Source organism: Dendrobates tinctorius, unplaced genomic scaffold (assembly GCF_039654945.1).
Source record: "Dendrobates tinctorius isolate UK_male_01 unplaced genomic scaffold, ASM3965494v1 ptg000056l, whole genome shotgun sequence".
Taxonomy (NCBI): domain Eukaryota; kingdom Metazoa; phylum Chordata; class Amphibia; order Anura; family Dendrobatidae; genus Dendrobates; species Dendrobates tinctorius.
Window position 1 is genome coordinate 3,894,428 of NW_027361724.1, and position 23,541 is coordinate 3,917,968.

The 23,541-nt window shown below is 43.3% G+C and overlaps 1 protein-coding gene across 1 annotated transcript in view; it reads left to right on the forward strand.

The window, feature by feature from the left end:
- The window catches only part of AGPS (alkylglycerone phosphate synthase), a 214,174-nt gene that overhangs the window by 161,615 nt on the left and 29,018 nt on the right, over positions 1–23,541 (forward strand). The window contains exons 15-18 of the mRNA XM_073577433.1: positions 9,428–9,497; positions 12,092–12,153; positions 12,837–12,926; positions 23,350–23,449. Coding sequence (XP_073433534.1) covers positions 9,428–9,497; positions 12,092–12,153; positions 12,837–12,926; positions 23,350–23,449 — 322 coding nt within the window. The remainder of the gene's footprint in view (positions 1–9,427; positions 9,498–12,091; positions 12,154–12,836; positions 12,927–23,349; positions 23,450–23,541) is intronic.

The following is a 23,541-nucleotide window of genomic DNA, read 5'->3' on the forward strand; positions in this document are numbered from 1 at the left end:
TAGACATGCACGTATATACATATATATAAAATCATGTCTCTATCCAAAGCCACTTCTAAGACTCATATAAATATCTAAAATATATATTGTATGTGTGTGTGTGTGTGTGTGTGTGTGTGTGTGTATATATATATATATATATATATATATATATATATATATATATATACACTCACTGGCCACTTTATTAGGTACACCTGTCCAACTGTGTGTTAAGACTTAATTTCTAATCAGCCAATCACATGGCGGCAACTCAGTGCATTTAGGCATGTAGACATGGTCAAGACAATCTCCTGCAGTTCAAACCGAGCATCAGTATGGGGAAGAAAGGTGATTTGAGTGCCTTTGAACGTGGCATGATTGTTGGTGCCAGAAGGGCTGGTCTGAGAATTTCAGAAACTGCTGATCTACTGGGATTTTCACGCACAACCATCTCTAGGGTTTACAGAGAATGGTCCGAAAAAGAAAAAAAAAAAAACAGTGAGCGGCAGTTCTGTGGCCAGAAATGCCTTGTTGATGCCAGAGGTCAGAGGAGAATGGGCAGACTGGTTCGAGCTGATAGAAAGGCAACAGTGACTCAAATTGCCACCCGTTACAACCAAGGTAGGCAGAAGAGCATCTCTGAACGCACAGTGCGTCGAACTTTGAGGCAGATGGGCTACAGCAGCAGAAGACCACACTGGGTACCACTCCTCTCAGCTAAGAACAGGAAACTGAGGCTACAATTTGCACAAGCTCATCGAAATTGGACAGTAGAAGATTGGAAAAACGTTGCCTGGTCTGATGAGTCTCGATTTCTGCTGCGACATTCGGATGGTAGGGTCAGAATTTGGCGTAAACAACATGAAAGCATGGATCCATCCTGCCTTGTATCAACGGTTCAGGCTGGTGGTGGTGGTGTCATGGTGTGGGGAATTTTTTCTGGGCACTCTTTGGGCCCCTTGGTACCAATTGAGCATCGTTGCAACGCCACAGCCTACCTGAGTATTGTTGCTGACCATGTCCATCCCTTTATGACCACAATGTACCCAACATCTGATGGCTACTTTCAGCAGGATAATGCGCCATGTCATAAAGCTCGAATCATCTCAGATTGGTTTCTTGAACATGACAATGAGTTTACTGTACTCAAATGGCCTCCTCAGTCACCAGATCTCAATCCAATAGAGCATCTTTGGGATGTGGTGGAACGGGAGATTCGCATCAGGGATGTGCAGCCGACAAATCTGCGCCAACTGTGTGATGCCATCATGTCAATATGGTCCAAAATCTCTGAGGAATGCTTCCAGCACCTTGTTGAATCTCTGCCACGAAGAATTGAGGCAGTTCTGAAGGCAAAAGGGGGTCCAACCCCTTACTAGCATGGTGTACCTAATAAAGTGGCCAGTGAGTGTATGTGTGTGTATATATGTGTGTGTGTGTATGTATATATATATATGTGTGTGTGTGTATATATATAATCTTTATTTTTATATAGCGCTAACATATTCCGCAGCGCTTTACAGTTTGCACACATTTCATCACTGTCCCCGATGGGGCTCACAATCTAAATTCCCTATCAGTATGTCTTTGGAGTGTGGGAGGAAACCGGAGTGCCCGGAGGAAACCCACGCAAACACGGGGAGAACATACAAACTCCTTGCAGATGTTGTCCTTGGTGGGGTTCGAACCCAGGACCCCAGCGCTGCAAGGCTGCAGCGCTAACCACTGAGCCACCGTGCTGCCCATCAGCAGTTTCTGAAATTCTCAGACCAGCCCTTCTGGCACCAACAATCATGCCACGTTCAAAGGCACTCAAATCACCTTTCTTCCCCATACTGATGCTCGGTTTGAACTGCAGGAGATTGTCTTGACCATGTCTACATGCCTAAATGCACTGAGTTGCCGCCATGTGATTGGCTGATTAGAAATTAAGTCTTAACACACAGTTGGACAGGTGTACCTAATAAAGTGGCCAGTGAGTGTGTGTGTGTATGTGTGTATATATATATATATATATATATATATATATATATATATATATATATATATATATATATATATATATATCCACTGAGTCCACTAGGGGGCGCTTTGCGGATGTCCCAGGAGAAAGGATGAATGGCAGAATACGGAATGGCCATTATGTATCCCAAAGTGGGTGGCTTTGGGATGGAGACTTGTGTTTTTCAGCAATGATATTGCTGAGGTGTTGCTTCAATGTGTAAGGGAGAAGTCTCCAGGTAACTAGAGATGGGCTGGCCTGGTTACCTACAAACCCTCCCAGGGGTGTGTTTGAGTGTCATAATAAAGTATATGTGTGGCTGAGTGTAATAGGACCTTTAGTGAGGTCATAGCCATGTGATCACCTGTGGGTGTGGTTATGGACCATATAAGGTACCTGAGGTTGGGTCACATGAAAGAGAGCACATGGATCTGATTGGGCCATGTGGAAGGTCCCGGCAGGCCTATGTGGGAGGAAGGTGTGCTACCTTCCTGAAGACCACGTGCTGAGGCTGCTGACCCTGGGAGGCCTATGTATATTGACTATATGTGAGGAGGGATAAGCCTCCTGTGTTTTGCTGAGGCTCCAGGACTGAGCCTGAAATAATCGATGTTTATGCTTGCTTTCGCCTGAGCTAAAGGCTATTCCTTATGTTATGTGCTGGTTTATGGGCTATGGAGCAATAAACCCTATTAACTTTTAAAGGAACGTGCCTCCTGATTGTCTCCCGTGGCTCCTGAGCGAGTGGAATCCCTAATATAAATATATATATATATATATATATATATATATATATATATATATATATATATATATATATATATATATATATATATATATAATATAGTGCCTACAAGTAGTATTCAACCCCCTGCAGATTTAGCAGGTTTACACATTCGGAATTAACTTGGCATTGTGACATTTGGACTGTAGATCAGCCTGGAAGTGTGAAATGCACTGCAGCAAAAAAGAATGTTATTTCTTTGTTTAATTTTTTTTTAAATTGTGAAAAGTTTATTCAGAGGGTCATTTATTATTCAACCCCTCAAACCACCAGAATTCTGTTTGGTTCCCCTAAAGTATTCACATGTTTGGATTAATTATCTCTTTTTCCAGCCTTTTCTGACTATTTAAGACCCTCCCCAAACTTGTGAACAGCACTCATACATGGTCAACATGGGAAAGACAAAGGAGCATTCCAAGGCCATCAGAGACAAGATCGTGGAGGGTCACAGGGCTGGCAAGGGGTACAAAACCCTTTCCAAGAAGTTGGGCCTACCTGTCTCCACTGTTGCGAGCATCATCCGGAAGTGGAAGGCTTATGGAACTACTGTTAGCCTTCCATGGCCTGGACAGCCTTTGAAAGTTTCCTCCCGTGCCGAGGCCAGGCTTGTCCGAAGAGTCAAGGCTAACCCAAGGACAACAAGGAAGGAGCTCCGGGAAGATCTCATGGCAGTGGGGACATTGGTTTCAGTCAATACCATAAGTAACGTACTCCACCGCAATGATCTCCGTTCCAGACGAGCCCGTAAGGTACCTTTACTTTCAAAGCATCATGTCAAGGCTCGTCTACAGTTTGCTCATGATCACTTGGAGGACTCTGAGACAGACTGGTTCAAGGTTCTCTGGTCAGATGAGACCAAGATCGAGATCTTTGGTGCCAACCACACACTTGACGTTTGGAGACTGGATGGCACTGCATACAACCCCAAGAATACCATCCCTACAGTCAAGCATGGTGGTGGCAGCATCATGCTGTGGGGCTGTTTCTCAGCCAAGGGGCCTAGCCATCTGGTCCGCATCCATGGGAAGATGGATAGCACGGCCTACCAGGAGATTTTGGCCAAGAACCTCCGCTCCTCCATCAAGAATCTTAAGATGGGTCGTCATTTCATCTTCCAACAAGACAACGACCCAAAGCACACAGCCAAGAAAACCAAGGCCTGGTTCGAGAGAGAAAAAATCAAGGTGTTGCAGTGGCCTAGTCAGTCTCCTGACCTTAACCCAATTGAAAACTTGTGGAAGGAGCTCAAGATTAAAGTCCACATGAGACACCTAAAGAACCTAGATAACTTGGAGAAGATCTGCATGGAGGAGTGGGCCAAGATAACTCCAGAGACCTGTGCCGGCCTGATCAGGTCTTATAAAAGACGATTATTAGCTGTAATTGCAAACAAGGGTTATTCCACAAAATATTAAACCTAGGGGTTGAATAATAATTGACCCACACTTTTATGTTTAAAATTTATTAAAATTTAACTGAGCCACATAATTTTTTGTTTTTTAAGATTTATGCATCTGTTAATAAATCCTGCTCTTGTGTGAAGTTTGAAGGCTCTAACTTATTTGCATCTTATCAAACCTGCTAAATCTGCAGGGGGTTGAATACTACTTGTAGGCACTGTGTGTGTGTGTGTGTGTGTGTGTGTGTGTGTGTGTGTGTGTGTGTGTGTGTGTATGTATATATATATATATATATGTGTATATATATATATATATATATATATATATATATATATATTCGCTTCCATATCATAAGCTGCTTCTCTCAAACACACACAAATGGGTACATTGAGCGTGACTATTGGACTGCAATGGTCCCTTACATGTTTTTGTTTTTTTGCATAAGGGCCGCCTTCTGTGTCTAACCCTGCATTTACTATACAGTATACTCACATACACTTGGGCGATTTTCATCCGTATTGACTACTTTTTTTTTTTCTTGTGAACCCTGTACGATCCATTTTCCCACATCTGCATTCAAAAATGTACATGATATGGTTTCCTACAAAATATCCATAAAAATCAGATGCAGCACTAATGTTCTGCGTGGGATCCATTTTTTTGGGGGGGGTGGGGGGGTTGCTGTGTTTTTTTTTTTTTTTTTTTTTTTTAATGTTCTTTTTTAATGCACACACAGAGTTGAATGGGTGGGTGTTATTCAGGACTCTGCCCATAATAGTGAATTCTGTAGTTTATTTTTTATCTCCTGCAGACACTTTGTCCATGAAGAACTGTCAATTGAGCGGCCCTAATGTTACATTTGTTCGTGTGCGCTGTCTATGTATTTGTTATGAATGTGTACCCTGTATAACAAAGTAAAAAAAAAAAATATATAAAAAAAAGTCCAAACCTGCCATAAATGCCTACCATAGGGGCCTGGTTAGTGGGCTAGACTTCAGCCACTAGATACATGTTAATGATAGACATTTTAATAGTTTATTTCTCAGTCCTCCCATTTTTGTACTCTACTGTTTGGCCTGCCTCGGCCTTTCTATAAAGTGATGTTTTTTTATAGTGTTGTCTGCCACTTCCAGGTGTCACTAAATGTTTCTTCCGTGTGTTTTTGTATACCTAAATTCTTGTATATTGATTGATATCGTTTTTTTCTTTTTCCTTGCTACTAACGACAGGGGAAAGTTAATATTTAATTTTTTTTTGTCTGCTACAGCTTAGAGTCCTATGTTTTAGAAAGGAAACGGAGTAATCAAGAAGATTTGATAAATAGTCAATAGCCCACCCCCTGTCACTAATTGTTTTGTGCTGCTACAAAGGGACAGAAAACATTTCACTCTGGTAACAGGCTGAGTAATGACGGGGAGTTTTCTGTCCGTCTTCCTTGATGGATTACATGGCTGATCGATGGAAAACACCGCAAATAAAATGGCAATTGTCCGGCCTGCCATTTCTTACCCCCACCACCACCACCCTCCAATTTTCACATTGAGTATCCGAACTTGTCGCTCCATCTCGGCCCTGATGGTGTTTCGGCCTGAGCCCATGTTTAATTTTACTTTTCATACATTGGCCCATCATTAGGAAGTGAGGAAGAAAGGGAGTTGATGGATCTGTGTTCAGTGACTCCGATCCGCGGTTCTTCCCATCCTTCATGTGTAGCCACTTGTACATCATGAAATCATTTTGTGTCACTGAGGGTGAAAGACTGCACGGCGGGTAGGCAATTATACATGAGATCAATCACGGAGAGGCCACACTCATTTCCAGTCTAATTAAGATAATTATCTGTGTTTTTTTTTTTTTTAATACATATATATTTATTTCACATGGTCACCCTGCATTCTTGACCAACTTATGTTCCAGGCTTGTTTCAGTTCCATTCCAAGTATTCTGGAATATATACAGATATTACGGCACTCACCCCTGCTTAAAATTTAGAGACTTAATTTCCATATTGATAAAAGTAACAGTATAGTAGTGAATGGCATACTCCTTTGTATGGACAACTGCCGTTTCGTCCAGAGCATGTGCTGCTCCCTGGTCCCAAGTAACACCCAGGTAGCACACCTATTTCCACATAAACAGGTGTACTACCGTGGTGGTACTTGGGACCAAAAAGAAGCACCTGCTTGGTGCGAATCGGCTGCTATCCATACTGTTGGCATAGCAGTATGCCGTTCACCACCACGCTGTTACTTTTATCTATTTAAAATAAAACCCCTGAATTTTATGCAGCCCGCGCCCGAGGCTTCGTCAGGGAAGAACGGCACGTTGCGATCGCGTGCCGCTTTAGTGCATACGTCGCGATGCGCCACATAATGGGGGTCTATGGCGGCGTTAACTGACTGCGTTATACCGCGGTGTAACGCAGTCCCTTTAACGGACTGCCATAACGCAGTGTTACCCCGGCCTAAGTGTTTTTTAGATATTTTTACACCTCTCTTTTGATGAGAAAGACAAACTTGGCGAAGGGGGCGTAGCTAGAAATGCACCAGGTTTGCCAATTTGCATTAATTTTAGGGTACAGAAAAGCGATGCCAAGTAAGTCAGCTTTGTCATAATCTTGCTCATGGCCTTACTGAAAACTGCATTTATAGCAATGGTGCACACAAGAACTACAGGGTGGTCCATTTATATGGATACAACTAAATAAAATGGGACTGGTTGGTGATATCAGCTTCCTGTTTGTGGCACATTAGTATATGGGAGGGGGAAACTTTTCAAGAAGGGTGGTGACCAGTGATGAGCGAGTATACTCGTTGCTCGGGTGTCCTCTCAAGTATTTTGACGTGCTCGTAGATTTAGGCTATGTGCACACATTGCAGATTCACCTGCGGGTTTTTCCACGTGGATCCGCAGGTAAAGCCGCAGGTAAAGTGACCTGCGGTTTAGCCCTGCGGTTTCACACCTTTACTATGTTAAAGGTGTGAAACCTCTGCGGAAACCGCCCAAACAATTGACATGCTGCGGTTTGTAAACCGCAGCAAAACCGCGTGGAAAAAAACAGCGTGAGCACAGCGGTTTTGAAAAGCCATAGGGTTACATGGTACTGTACCATGTCTGCGGAACTACTGCGTTTCCGCAGGGTCAAAACCGCTGCGGAAACGCAGCAGAATCCGCAACGTGCACACACAGCCTTAGTTTTCGTCGTCTCAGCTGCATGATTTGCGACTTGTAAGACAGGCTGAATACATGTGAGAATTCCCTAACAAACAGGCATTCCACACATGTATTCAAGCTGTCTAGCAGCCGCAAATCATGCAGATGAGACGACGAAAACTAAATCTCCGAGCACGCCAAATTTAAAAAAAAAAAAAAAAATAGTGTTGATTTAACTTATCAGAAAGTAAGAGAAAAAGAAAATGTGTGGGATGAGGTTTTAAATCCTGACATTTGTGAGAATCCAACTGCATTAGGTGTGATGCGTTCACTGGTATCCACAAAGGAGCCATTAAATGTCACCTCTCCTCATCTGTGATCTAACAAAAGATCGAATATAGTTGGCGGCTTCCTCATGGACTACACAAGCGCTTAGCCGAGCTAGTTCTGTGTATGGGAGGGTCGGCTGAGATGGCCATCAGACGAATGTTCAACCATCTAATGTGTATGGCCGACTTTAGCTCCCGATCCAGATGATCTGAAAGATAAAACCTTTCTAGTTGGAATCTAAAAGAGACAGAATTTCATACTTCAAATATGAATAGTTAAGCTAAGGATTTCCATTTCTTAACGATGGTTGCTCTGGCATTAAGAATGACTTGACTCATGGTTAGAGTGCTTTAGAGGGAAGAACAGCTAGCTTCCGAAAAACAGTGTGCCTGCGCAGAGTCTGTACACATGCCGTGGTGCATTACTGTGGATATGAATGGAAAAATGGAGGTCCAGAAGTGGCGGATCACTGGACTGGGCCAACAAATATTTAAGTTGATCCTGTTTATTTGCCACACATTCACAATTATCTTTTTGTAAAAATATTAAAAAATTCATAGCATGCTTTTTAGGTGGTGAAAATGAAAAATTTGAACTGCTAGAATTTGAATATACCCCAAAATTGTACGAATGTAACTACAGCTCACCGCCATCCCTCTGATCCATCTATAGTTGGAAAATTCCTTACCCATAATATAGAAGAAAAAATTTGTCCCTGGTATCAAATCCCTCGAAGGACAACAGGTCCTGCCCTGCAGTGTGGGTTATGAAGTATTCACACTATGGGGCAGGATCTGGGGCCTCCACAACATGCAGGCGTGATCGCCTGATGTCAGTTCACGGGCAGCGCGCACTGCGCATGCCCGAGAACTGTTTTCAGAGAGCAGGCGCCGGCATGGGAGACAGAAGGAGGCGGGGCACAGACGGCAGGGCAGGGGCATGATGGATGGCTATGGGAGGCGGGGCACAGACGGCAGGGCAGGGGCATGGTGGACGGCTATGGGAGGCAGGGCACAGACGGCAGGGCAGGGGCATGATGGACGGCTATGGGAGGCGGGGCCCAGACAGCAGCGCAGGGGCATGATTGACGGCTATGGGAGGCGGGGCCCAGACGGCAGCACAGGGGCATGATTGATGGCTATGGGAGGCGGGGCCCAGACGGCAGCACAGGGGCATGATTGACGGCTATGGGAGGCGGGGCCCAGACGGCAGCACAGGGGCATGATTGACGGCTATGGGAGGCGGGGCCCAGACGGCAGCACAGGGGCATGATTGACGGCTATGGGAGGCGGGGCCAGACGGCAGCACAGGGGCATAATGGACGGCTATGGGAGGCGGGGCCCAGACGCTGCAGAGACATGATTGATGGCGGGGAGGCGGCTGCTTCATGTGGACACACCATACCTATGGGAGAAATTACAGGTATGAGGACCTATTTATAAAAGTTAATATTTCAGCGCTACTAGGGGCCAGAAACAGAAGAGCCACCTTCACAGAATGCGGCCTTAGTGCTGCTGAAGGTGGCTCTTTTAGTTAAAAACACCCGGGTGGGGGGGGTGTTAAAGGTTCCCTTTAAAAGGATAAGTCTTCCAAACCCCACTAAAATATATGGTTACATGGTATTAATGGCCCGGAGTGCTTTAAGTTGGACGTCATTGTTTTAAGCATCGTAAATGTGTTTGTGTATTTTTTTTCTCCATTGAAATCCTATGACTTCAGCATGTAACGATTGTGCATAAATATCCAGTTAATCATTGACCATCTTTACAATTGCAGAGGTCTGGCAGCAGGCGAAGATAATGGGCAGAGAGGTTACATGCTGACATTCGTCATTGCTTACCTTCGGGTAGGTCGCATCTATTTTCCTCCCCTCTTTGTCTGGTCACCAGTGTGAATATTGACATGTTCTGACCCTAAGGAATATTGAGAGCTTTATAAAGATCCCTTTAAAATTTGCTACACGTCTTTGCCTTTTTCTTTTTTTTTTTTTTTCCCCAAGCAGATGCTATTCATTTTCTTTTTCTTTTTTAGCCTTTTCTTTTGCCATAGAAAACAAATAAAGGCATATTAGTTCAGGGTATGCAGATGTTGCTGCGATTGATGGGCGAGTGGTCAATTGAGAAGTCAGTGCATTATTTGGTACTTATTCACAATCAGGAACAGATACTGGGAGATTTAATGCTCAATTTATTAATGTCTTATCTGCTGGCTCCGTTTCTACAAATGGGAATAGCGTAACGCACGGATGTGAAGGCTATGGCTTCTCAGAAGGATGCATGAATGGGAACTGGTCAGTATGGTTTTACATATGGAGGAAGTGGAATGGCTGATTGGCGCTTTTTTTCTAATGAAAATGACACCTTTTTTGTAGAGATCCGATGAACCAGTCATTACAAACGTATGCAAATCAGGCTGGAAGTGTTCTGGAGGCGTGTTAGTGCACTTAGTAGAAGCAGTCTGTGCTCTGACACGCCTTCAATGCACATCTGGCCAGATTTGCATATTGCTTTTATGCTAGATTTCTCATGACTGGCACATCAGGTCTCTACAAAAAAGGTTTCATTTTAATTGGTGGCAAACTGTCTATATAGCCATACCACTTCCTCCATATGTAGAAACGTACGGACAGGTTGCCTTTAAAGTCGCCGGCTCTCTGTGTAATCCTGTGAATCACAGTCGACTGTGTTCTTTAGTCATATTGTAGTTTTTCAAAATGTTTTACTTTCTGAAATGGCAAAAAAGATCACCCTGGCTGTAAGAGCTTACAATATCAATCGGGGGAGCGCAGCCTGTCGCCATATGCGGCCTGGCTGCTTGTATGCGCTTTTCATACCAGTGAGGAGAGGTGCGTAGCTTGGGAGCGGGTGCAAGTACTTAAAGGGTTGTTTACTACTCAGACAACCCCTTCTTAATCTCTGTTTCCCCCCCTGTAAAATATTAACATCCATATTCCACTCCGGTGCCGTTCCAGCGTTGTTGACATTAGCTCTCCCAGGGATCACGTGACATTGTTGCGCGATCCCTGCGTCCAGGTGGCGCTGGTTGCGCGCTATCCTCCTTTGAACAAATCAAGACAGCCGTAGGAAGTGCGAGCAGCTGCTGTCTCACCACCTCCATATGACAATTAAGTCCCTAGGTCCCTGGGAGAGCCAGTGCTGACACCGTTGGAACAGTGACAGCATCGGAGATGTGTTTTTACTGGGGGAAAACCATAAGGATTCAGAATGGGTTGTTCGACTAGTGGACAACCCCTTTAATTGTGCACTGAGTGGCCAGTGTGTGGGTCTCCTGACCCTTTTATGGCTCTCCAGTAAGAAATGAGGTGGCCTACACGAATTAATCCATTTTTATTGGAGTAGTGAAGCGCTCAGATATTTTCAGCAATGAGACTACATATGGGGAAGAGAAGATGCCCGCCATTCTGGAAAGTGGAAGTCCTAGAATAGCAACCCTCACATATCGGATATTTGATATTCTCTAGATGTGCCGTAAATGTTTTAGATGCTAATACCCCGTTGAGTTTTATTGCAGCCCCTAGTGTTTAGTTCAATATGACAGTGGCGCTTGGATCTGAAATGGTTGTGCATCCCTGATCTAAACCTGTGAGTGGCGCATTAGCTTTAAAGGAATTGTCCAGTCTTTTCCTAACATTCTGACTAGACATACACGGCCACAAATCATTTCACTTGTATTGAGCTAGCCGGACACGTCTAGTCGGAATGTGGCCAGAAGTATGGAAATCACATACTTGATGTCACATGACCACCTGTTTTTTCCGCCAAAACCTGAGGATCCTTAGAGTGCGGTGCGTGAGCTGTGAGGATTCAGACGTCTGCAGTCACATACAGTGACTGCAGACTTTAAAGTAACGCTCCCATCAAAGTATTTATCCTCTTAATATATTGCAGTCATCATATTATATAGCACTGTGTACTTACAATTGCTCATTTTGCCTTTCTACACAACTAATACTTCTCTTTTCCGTTAGATCTATGATATCACCTGATTAAGAACGGACTAGCTGAATCCTTCTAAGCTCTATGTAGAAACAGGAGGTCAATTTTCCCTGTATGAGTCATCACTGCAAAAGTCTCTGGCTTGTGGAAAGAGGGAGCAACTGGTTCAGGAGATGAAGAAGGGAATGATAAATGTAGGGAAAATAGACTTCCTGTTTCTACATAGAGCAGAGAAGAGAGAAGAACTATTAGGGTAGAAAGGCAAAATGCGCAATTGTAAAGTACACAGTGTTATATAAAATGATGAATGCAATGTATTAAGAGGAGGCTGCCACACTCTTGCTGAAATATACTGATGTGTGCACAGATGATGTATGTAGTACAGTATAGTTACCGCAACCTCACTGATTACCTCTGTCTTTGCCGCCTTCATCCATTTTATCATGAGTGTATTTCTAACACCCATTATGTTTCTGTCCTGTAGGACCTCGGCATGGATTATTATCTGATAGGCGAGTCCTTTGAGACTTCGGTTCCATGGGACAGGTAAACGTTTGATCAGCACCATTCATGTCTCATTGCAGAGATTTAAAATGCTATTTCCATGTGGTGACCTAGCGCTATGATACGCCATCACCGTATAATCCATGGGACTCCAACATCCAGATAGTCCTGCTAATAAAGGCACTGCTGGTATGGTATAAGTCCCTGAAAGTGAAGCCCCCGTTACACACTGCGATATCGCTAGCAATATCGCTGTAAAGTCACCGATTTTGTGACGTTACAGCGATATTGCTAGCGATATCGCTGCATGTGATACCTCCGACCGGCTCCCCCGCTGATTATCGCTGATCGCGCGAGAAGCTCCTGGATCATTCCTCGTCGGCCACTTCCTGTGGCGCCGACGAGCGACGCATGGAGCCGGGCGGGAGGACGCAGGATCGCCGCGTCTGACAGGTAAGTAGCGATCCCCGTCCCCAGCGATGTTGCTGGTGAGATCTGCCTGTGTGGCAGCTCACTAGCGACCACCTAGCGATTCGCCAGCGATCCTGACCGCGTCATATCGCTGGTCGGGATCGCTGGTGAGTCGCTAGGTGTAACGGTACCCTAAGCCAAAAAGTAGAAAAATGTTGAAATAATGCTCAGTTTATCTTAAGTGTGTTTATTTTAGAAGTTTTGTGTAAAGAAAGCGTAAACTAAACATTGGATTTTTTTCCCCCTAAATCTAGAGTGCTCGACCTTTGCCGGAACGTTAAGGAGAGGATTGTTCTAGAGTGCAAAGAAAAAGGTGTGCAGTTCCCTCCGCTGTCCACGTGCAGGTATGCCTACTTTCCATCATATGTTGAGATTGGGAATATCGGTGGTTTACTGCTTACACTGTACCACAGTACATGCCATGTGCTACTTCTTTTGGGTTCAGGACGCTGGACGTTACCACAATCTCGAGGTACTATTAAGAAGAAACGTTTTTTTTTTTGTTTTGTTTTTTTTTGTAGAAAAGTTTCACATTTTAACTTAAAAGGTTTCAAGTGTCACTGATTCCCTATTCAGGAGGGCACCATGCATCCCCCAAAGTACTGGCCCTATCTGAAATCTAGAAGTTTGTCCACTAAATGTGGGGTTTTCGGAAGGGGCTTACCAAATGACCCATTTAATCGTGACTAGTGATGAGGGAGTATACTCGTTGCTCGGGTCTTTTGGTGTGCTCGGAGATTTAGTTCTGTCGCCTCAGCTGCATGGTCTGCGACTTGTAGACAGGCTGAATACATGTGGGGGTTGCCTGTTTGTTAGGGAATTCCCACATGTATTCAGCCTGTCTACAAGTCGCAAATCATGCAGCTGAGACGACACAAACGAAATCTCCGAGCACGCCAAAATACTTGGAGATCTCCCGAGCAACGATGCTGCTCGCCCATCACTAATCATGACCTGTCAGCTGTTCTGTTTTAGTGAACACTTGCATTTCTCATGAATTTCTAAAGCGTAACTATGATGGGGAAAAAAAAAATGGTTTATAGATATTACATGCGGCTGAATAGTACTGCCGATCTTGTAGTAGTAATGTACGGATGGTCTGAGCGTGCGGCTCAAGGAGGAGCAGTGCACTTCAGATCAATGCTTTGACCGATCAGTGCTGTTGTCAAGTCCCCGACTCCTAGTGATCGGCAGCACATGAACGGTCATTGCTGATCTCAAGACTTTGACCCCCAATGATCGGCAGCACATGGCATCCCCTGTGATATATAAAAGGGTATTTTAAAGTTTGGTACACTTTAATGCCACCATACACATCAGATGGTCGTTAGTGATGAGCGAGCGTGCTCAGATAAGGTGTTATCCAAACATGCTCATGTACTAATAGTATCTTCGGTGTGCTTGAATACTACGCTAGAGTCCCCACGGCTGCGTGTCGTGTGGCTGTTCAACAACTGCAACACATACAAGGATTACCTCTTTGCTAGGCATGTGTTGTGGCTGTCGGACAGCCAAGAGACCTGCAGCCACGCCGACTCAAACATAGTATTCAAGCACTCCGAAAATACTTTATTAACACATAGCATGCTCAGATAACGCCTTATCCGAGCACGCTTGGTCATCACTAATTGTCGTCCAATTTAAACAACATCAGCAGCCACACTCATTTGAAGGGGGTCCCTCTACTCCGTCCGACAAATAATGTCGGGGGGACAAAACGATTGGGTGATTGAATTTTAATGTCCTCTACCTTTGGTTTAGTGGAGAGAGAAGCTGTGGCCAGACTGTTTAGGCAGCAGCTCTCTCATAGAGAACACTGGAAAGGTTGGCCAATGGGGGAGTCCAGAAGAGATGGCAGTCAGCCGAATAATAATGTATATGGCCAGCTTGATGCCGGAGTGTTTTTCATCTAACTCTACATTATGTGCTGTTCTTCTGTTATTCCTAGAGAAGCCTGAATAAATTAACAAATGGGTGTTACCCTTTCTTTTATCAAGAGGGTGTGTCACTGCATAAAAGCAGTCATTACTGAGACTGATAAGTACACACACCCACTAAGGAGGCAGCAGTAACGGTGGGAACACCTATCAATTTGTGTCAACCTTCCCAAGAGGAATAACCGAGCAACCAGCTAGAGTTCCAAACTTGCATTCCTCTTGATGGGAAGAATGTATAAGTATTTTCTAAAACGGACAAACTAAAAATAAAAATCATGACCTTGAAACTCCGAACTCACAGTAACGTTTCATGACCGTTCATTTCGGAACCCCAAATCTTGTGAAAGTAAAGCATTATTGCGCGCCCGTTAATTCCTACGACCGACGCTTTATGGGTTTAAAATTAGAATGGCACACCGGAAGGAAAAAAAAAGTTTTATACTTTGCTTTATGCCAGCGACGTAACGTTTTTATCTCTCACTGACATGTTATTTTTACTCGAATGAGCTAAATTAAATTGTTAGCAGTTTGGCCGTTACAAAACCCTCCAAAGCTGTAAACAGGATTGTAGATTTTATTTAGAACTAAAGAAAGTAATTGAAGGATGTGGTAAAAAGATGAATAACAGATCACTTAAAAGCCTCAACATCTGAGGAAATGCCCTTTAAAACTTTCTTGGTGGCACATTGCAAATGTGTCTTTATTATCTATTCCCTCTACACGGGATAATTGCCGGGCATATATCTTCACGCTGCAATGCTAACAAAAACGACCTGGGCTGTAAACCAAATTCCTTAGCACAAAAATGTCAAACATATTCTCTGCTTTGTCTTTACATGTTTATGGGGGAGGCTTGGGTTGATTATCTCTTCTTTTTTTTCTGGAATCCCAGGGCAGCATGGAAAAATGTAAATCTTCACATTGGCCCTCTACAGTAAGGCCAGGTTATTATGGGTCTTATGTAAACTTTCTGCCTTCATAATGGCCACACACAATCAGATTCAGGAATATTCGCTGCCAGTTGCTGGTAGGGGTTGTAGCAGTGATGAAAAATGGGCTACGGAATTTTTTGCAGTGTATTTTATGATTTTGTATTCCATTTTAATGACATAACACCGAGCCCATGAAAAAGTTATATTGTTTGTGCAGATCCTTGGCTAACACCATGCTCACACATCACTGATTTGCCAATGGCAAATATGTATAATTTACAAGAGGAGCCTCAGCGGGCGGGCTGTCGCTCGGGCGGGCTGTCGCTCGGGCGGGCTGTCGCTCGGTCGGGCTGTCGCTTGGGATTTCTGCCGAAGATATGACAGATCTTCTTTAGAGCTGCACTAGGATTTTCCCAATTGATGATCTGTGGGGATATACTCCACAGAACACGTTCCCACTTCTCCAGAGTCCAGTGGTGGCGGCTTTACACTACTCCATCCGATGCTTGTCATTGTGCTTGGTGATTTACAGTTTGAATGCAGCAGCTTGGCCATGGAAACCCATGTCATGAAGTGCACAGTTTTTCACTGATTTTAGTGCTAGAGGAGGTTTAAACTCTACAGTTATAGAATCAGGGGAGCATATAGAAAAATTGCACAAAGAACCATGAAGTAGTAAAAATAAAAGACTGTTAATTCCAAATATATAAAAAATATATAAAATACTGTGGACTAGAGTGATGACAGTTAGTGACCAAAAGATTGCGCCACAATTAGGCAAGGTTCATTATAACATATATAATGCAAAGCATGTAACAAGATCTAATGAAATGCATCAGCAGATGGCTACAGGACCCATGAATAAGTGTAAAACCTGGAGGTAGCTAGCAGCTGATACCTTTTTAGGGAATTCACATAGGTAGTAGCATGAGTATAAGCTTTGCCACTGAAGTGTACTAAACCAACTAAAGGGTAAATTGCCTTAGTCTTATGCTGTGTTGCCACTACTCCGACGCGCGTTTCGGCAGGCGTGCCATCCTCTGGTGGAGTTATAAAATCAGTAGAGCGTTGGTATCTTTTATGCGCTCTGCTTCTCGCCTCTCGGGGACCCCACTCTGTAATTTTACACGGTCTCCATTTCATACCGGAGTTGCTGCAGTTTTTTTCCAGCTTTCAGTAATTTCACTCACAAGTGACGGTGGAATATTTAGGAGAGAACAAGTGTCATGGACTGCCTTGTTACACCAATGATATCCCATTACAGGACCGCGCTGGTCTCGGTGAGCTCTTTACCAGCAGCCATTCTCTTACAAATTTTGGCAAGGGCAGACGGCACGGAGAGGGCCTGGTTTCATCCACCTGTGGTAGCGAGACTGAAGGAAAAACCTGAATTTGTTGATTAATATTGAGTGCTTCTGCCCTTTGCATTGAGTGTTTAGTGGGGGTGTTGGGGCCCGGACCACTGCCATTCTGTAGGGCATTAAAGAGGCTGCAGTATATCAAGATTATAAAAAGTTTAGTATCCCTTTAAGTCCTAAGATGTAAAGTTTTGTAACGTTCTTTATTTCCCTGTAGAGTTCCCTGCAACATGTGCCTTTATAGAAATATCTATTGTAAGTCCTATATAGAAGGACTGAATGTGTGCGGGGTAGATGTAATGGCTTTTACAGCAGACTGTGGTGCTTGTGTCTAAATAAATAGGAGATATTTTTAGCAATGACATGTCTCCAAATCTACAAACTCCATGTACTTTTATGTGGCATTAATGTAAACTGCGCGCTCTGTCCAGTCACCGTTATACTTTTCCCATTACAGTAGAGTCTCATTCAGTGTTTTATTCAGATTATTTCCACTTTAGTTAGAAGAAGAAACCCCAGCTATGCGCCTAAAGTCTGATGGCCTACCCACATCCAGTGGACTCAGGAAAATGCCTCGGTCACTGGGTTCTCATGGCATCCATGAATGTAAAAATAAATCCGGCACTCAAAAATAGACAATGCTGTATTTATTCATAATCCCAAAACACGTGACGTTTCTGTCTTTAATTAGACCTTCTTCAGACTGGGCATCCAAGGACCCATACAATTGAGTACAGTCATCACAATTGGTTGTGAGAAGAAGGATAACCCATTTTATGAAATTCATACAACTCAGATATGTTGGAAAAAAAATATTAAAGCGTTCCTGTACTTCCACACACAGCCAATAGAAAAGCACACAGTCTTGCGTCCATAATTTCCTACAGTAATTAAAGGGAAACTGTCATGAGAAAATGACCTATTGTTTATATCAGACTTTCGTGTTTAACATGATTTTGTTTTTGTTTTTAATTATTTTTGGCAGTATTTTTTTTCTTTTTTTTCCCAATATCATAATCTGTATGAAAAATAGAACTCTTGCACTTTTCTCACTGGCTACTGGGGCTTTTAAGGCTCTTAACTTCCTATTGTTTCAGGAAACAATACATGTACATAGCCACAATGTTGATCATGAAGGCAGGGAGAATCGGGGTCAGATATGAACCGATTGTGAATGGAGGATCCTGTGTTATTAACTGGGTAAAGAGGTCTTACTGGTCATCGTAATCCTGACTCTGATGATAATGAAACTGCTGAAATGACATAAATTGAGTCTAAAGACGCCCCAGTGGCCACTGTGAAAATTGCAAGATTGCTATTTTGTTCCTAATAAATATCATAATGTGATAACAGAACATTGCCATTTTTTGTTAAATACACGAAACGCAAAATAACATGATGTAGACTGTCATTTTCTCATGATGGCTGCTTTTGGTTCACAGCTTTCTAATATGTCCAAGAACTGTCACGATACTCTGTAACTTGCAGTTTGCGGTTTTTGAGCAAGTGGTTCCTTTTCATTAGCATTTTTCCAGCACTGTAGATGCTGTAACTTCCTTTCTCTTACTTTCCAGCATGCCTTATACCTGCCATTATCTAGTACACTGTTTCCCAAACTCCAGTCTTCATGGTTCCCCCAACTAATCATGTTTTCCAGATTTCCTTAGGCCTGTTTCACACTTCCGTTTTTGTGTCCGCCAAACGGATCCGTTTCCGTTTTTTTGACGGAAACTGATGCAAACGGATCCGTTTTTTTAAAAACGGATCCGTTTTTTTGACGGATCCGCGGTAACCGTAATGGAAGTCTATGGGACAAAAAAAACGGATCCTGCAAAAAATGGCGGATCCGTTTTTTTACGGAAAACAACGGATTTTGACGGATTTGAAAAAACGGAAGTGTGAAACAGGCCTTAGTATTGCACAGGTGATGGAATTATGATCAAGGCATCAGGCTCTCTGACCTGTGGAATACTAAGGAAATCCTGAAACCTTGATCTGTGGAAGGAGGCAGTAAGGACTGGAGTTTAGGAAACACTGATCTAGCGTTTTGTCTTTCCAGAAATGAAAGGCGCCTATCTTTTGTGCCTGTATGATGTTTGACAGACAGGAGAGCAGGAGCAGAGACCGGTCCTACTGCCTGTAATCCATCTCGGCATCTCTACTGATTACTCTTGACAACAGGCAGAGGAGAGTTTTGTTGTGATGAAGGCAACATAATTTTTAATTCTTAACAGTTCTGTATCTAGTATTTATTTCGAGCAGTTCTTTAGCTGTGTATTAGCTCTTCCTATAGATTTCTTTACTCGTCGGCCTCTAACTTCCCCCTTGATCAGAGCTGATTAGACAGCCTGTAGTGCTGATTGTGCCGGTGCTGTATGCAGCATGAATACCGCGTATGACTTTTCCCATTTATGAATATGTTTTAACAGCTGGAATTTAATAGCTACTGTACCATTCAATCCTTCAACAAGAGTAATGCAGCGGGTCAGCAATTCATTTTCAGCTCAGTGGATTCCACAAGCAAGGGAAATACTGAGTCCTTTATTCTTGTGCCTGGACTATGCTTGCAGGGATGTGTGTATATCTCTGTGTATCTGATTTACAGAGCAGGCAGCGCTTTCAATACTTTCTTTGATATTTTTGGCTGATGAAGGCGCCGTAGAATATAGGATTCTATTGAGGCTGATTAAAATCCAAATTCATATTTTGACATCTAAATATAGGTGTGTAAAGAAGTGATTTTCATGGATGGCTATATAGAGCCTGATTTTATTATTTTTTTTTAAGGAATGTGACTCTTCATCCTGTTTTTCATCCTACTTGAGTGCTGTAAAATTCCAGTAGTCCAGCGTTCTGTTTAATGTTCCACGTATAGGGGACCCAAGGAGTTGGGCGAACCTGACAATTTTGGCAAAACTGGCTGACTAGCTAGGGCCTAGATCATATATGCTGAGCACTGCATCGGGGGGGCCATCTAAATCCCCCAAAAAAGGGATCCAAACTGAACATCCAACAGAGCCATGTAATGGGGCAGACTGACCACCTTGGATGGGGACACTTTTGTAGACGTTGCCAAGCATATATCACCGTATAGATATGTGCCTGGCCTATTGTGTATGAGGGGCTTACTCCACCTTAAGGTAATGTTTGGGTAAAGAAGATTTGGACATGTTGATTTTCAACACTTGATCAACACCACCAAAAGTGTCTAGCAGCAGTGTATACCCCTCTCAAGAAAACCAAAACTAATATATTAGCGTTCCACCAAAAAAAGTCGGCTTTTCTTCTTTTCTTGTTTTTTTTTTTTTGTTTTTTTTTTTTAAGTCTGAATAATCGTCAATAAACTGCTCTCATGATTGACACTGTCTCGATCTGTGACTCTCAGCACTTTTTAAAGAGTTCTTGAATTTTATTTGTAAGGTATAAATGGCTTCTCCAAGTTTTATGCATTAAAAAAAATTATGCTTTATTGTGAAGAAAACAAACAGAATTTCATTTTATATTAAAAATAATTACAATCAATAATTAATGCATATAAAAGTCCCGACACATTCCTGTTAAATGGTTTTTACCCAGTTGATAACTGTCATACACCTTAGAGAAGTTGTTTTTGCTGCATTTTTTTTCTGCAAAACAGAAGCTGAGTTTTACACTACCAGCAAAATCTGAAATGTCAGAAATCTAATGCAAGTTTTAGTGAATAAAATTAATTTTCACATGTACTATAGACAGATCACACATGCAATCCGCCTAAAAGAGACAGCAATAAATGCAACAAAAATGCTGCCGTTTTCTGCATTTTATCCGCAGCATTGTTTGTTACCAAAGAGTGAAGATTTTGGCTGCAGAAGAAAAAAAAAAAGCGCAAAAACAGTCACATGTGGATATAGCCATACAGTTTTTGAATTAGGATTTCTTTCTGTATCCTTTTAAGAAATGCTGCTGCATCTGTATCTGGCATCAGCTTGTGCACTCGCTGGACGGTGGCATGATTCACCATTTCTTACCCTCTGACCTGCTCTAAATAAATCTAGCACTGTTTAGATACAGGAATCTGTTCCCCATGCTGGGGCCCTATGGATTGTACTAAGCTGCTTTAGACAAACCTCGATAACCTGTGACCTCTGATGCTTTACAACCATAACAGCAGATTCATACCTAGACCCCTTATTTATTGCTGTGCTAAGGTGGGGGGCCCTGTGTGCACATCTGCCATGTATAATACAAAGGGGTGGGGGAGCTGGAGATGGTCGTCCTGTAAAAGTAAACATGGATTATACCCAGATGTGACATTTGGTTGTTTTTGCGTAAGTTTAAAGAGGTTTTTCTTAACTACATTGATGTTGATGACTGTATTCTATAAGGGTTTTTCTACTTTTAGCAAGGTGAACCTTAATAAAGCGAGCTGGTACTCTCCCTCACACCATTCCTGTCCTCTGCCGCTGCACTGGTCTTTGTATTTTTGCTGAAGTGGTGATATGTTGACAGCGCTCATCACCCCTGCAGCCAATCCTTGTGCACAGCAGCTCGTGCTGAGGTCAGTGATTGGCTGCAGTAGTGATGTGTTGTGTTGACGTGATGTCCCGATTGCAGTCACAACCGAGACCGGCAGAGAGCCTGTACTGGAGTGTAAGATGGTGAGTACCATCATGACCGTAAAAGTTTGCGGTCTACTTTGCTGAAAGTTAAAAACTCCCTTTTAAGGCCCCTATTATTATTCTTATTTCTTATTATAGCGCCATTTATTCCATGGCGCTTTACATGTGAGGAGGGGTATACATAATACATACAAGTACAGTAATCTTAAACAATACAAGTCACGACTGGTACAGGATGAGAGAAGACCCTGTTCGCGAGGGCTCGCAATCTACAGGGGATGGGTGAGGATACAGTAGGCGAGGGTAGAGCTGGTCGTGCAGCGGGTCGATGGTTACTGCAGGTTGTAGGCTTGTTGGAAGAGGTAGGTCTTCAGGTTCTTTTTGAAGGTTTCCATGGTAGGCAAGAGTCTGATATGTTGTGGTAGAGAGTTCCAGAGTAGGGGGGATGCGCGGGAGAAGTCTGGTATGCAATTGAGGGAAGTAGAGAAGGAGATCTTGTGAGGATCGGAGGTTTCATGCAGGTAAGTATCGGGAGACGAGGTCACAGATGTATGGAGGACTCGGGTTGGGATGGCTTTGTATGTCATGGTTAGGTTTTTGAACTGGAGTCTTTGGGTAATGGGGAGCCAGTGCAGGGATTGACAGAGGAGAGAGGTCAGGGAATAGCGGGGGGGACAGGTGGATTAGTCGGGCAGCAGAGTTTAGAATAGATTGGAGGGGTGCGACAGTGTTAAAGGGGAGGCCACAGAGCAGGAGGTTGCAGTAGTCAAGGCTGGAGATGATGAGCGCATGGACTAATGTACTAGGGTTTTTGCAGATTCTTGGTTGAGGAATGTATGGGTCCGTGGAATATTTTAGAGTTGAAGTCGGCAGGAAGTGGAAAGCCCTTGGATAGTTTCTAAAATCAGCCAAAACCACAGATATTGATGGGATAGAGGGTGACTTTTTATTGTGTACAGAGACCCCCCCCCCCCCCCCCCTCCCCAATCCGTGATATCGGGGGGAGAGGAGGATCTGGCATGTTAGTCGGGGGATCAGAATAGGCCGTCAGACCCAAGTGCTTCTGTGTATGGAGAATTCAGGAAAGAAAGTTATTTCTTGACTGATAGTTTGTGCAACAGCCATGTAATGTGTATGGGGGCCTTCAAGATAGGGTATACGTAGTCAATATCAGAATGTGGAGCTCAAATCCCGGTAACAGGACACCAGCGCTCACTCACACAGTTTACTGGCCCATCCTAAGGCTGCTTTTACACTTGCCGTGTTTTTTTGCGGGCCGTATAGCCGTGATTTTTGCGTTTTTCCCTGTTTTGAACAATTGCTGGGAAAAATACGGCGATCTGCAAATATGGGGTACCGCAAAAACAAGCTACCGTTGTTTTTGCGGTACCATTGAAATGCATTGCGGCCTTATCCGTAAGTCGTGAAAAATATCGAGCAAGCTCGATATTTTTTTCACCGCCCTCACGGCCATACGGAGCACGGCCCTCCTACTAATTGTTGCAGGCTGATTTTTGCGGCCCCATAGGAATCTATTGGGGCCGCAAAATCGGCCCGCAAAAACACGGTAAGTGTAAAAGCAGCCTAAGGAGGATCTTGTCAATACTGTAGTGGAAACTCCATTTAATGCAGCAGCAAAACATTGCAATCAGTAGAGCTGAGCTGTGATACTACTGTATGTACAATGTGTAGGTGGATACGGCCCTAGAAGAAAGCAGGCATATTTTTCTATTTCTGGAAAACTCCTTTAAGTGTTTCCCAAGATGGAAATTAAAATCAGAGACTCCCCAGGAACGGTAGGTTGGCAATCACTGCTATAGAATATTAACCGGCTTGGTGTCATCTTGACCAAGTTTTGGCGTACATGAAGGTGGTACTTACATGATGCTTATTTTCTGAGTGATCCACATACAGCCCATAAATGTTATTTCTCCTCTTTTAGGGTGACGCAGACCTACGATGCCGGTGCCTGTGTATATTTCTACTTTGCATTTAACTACAGAGGGATAAGTGACCCCGTTCACGTCTATGAAGAAATTGAGGTAATCTACTATGGAAGCCGGCACCAAACCTTCTGGTCATAGAGTATATTTACCATGACTTTTTGTACTTTTCTACCTATATACAATTTGTT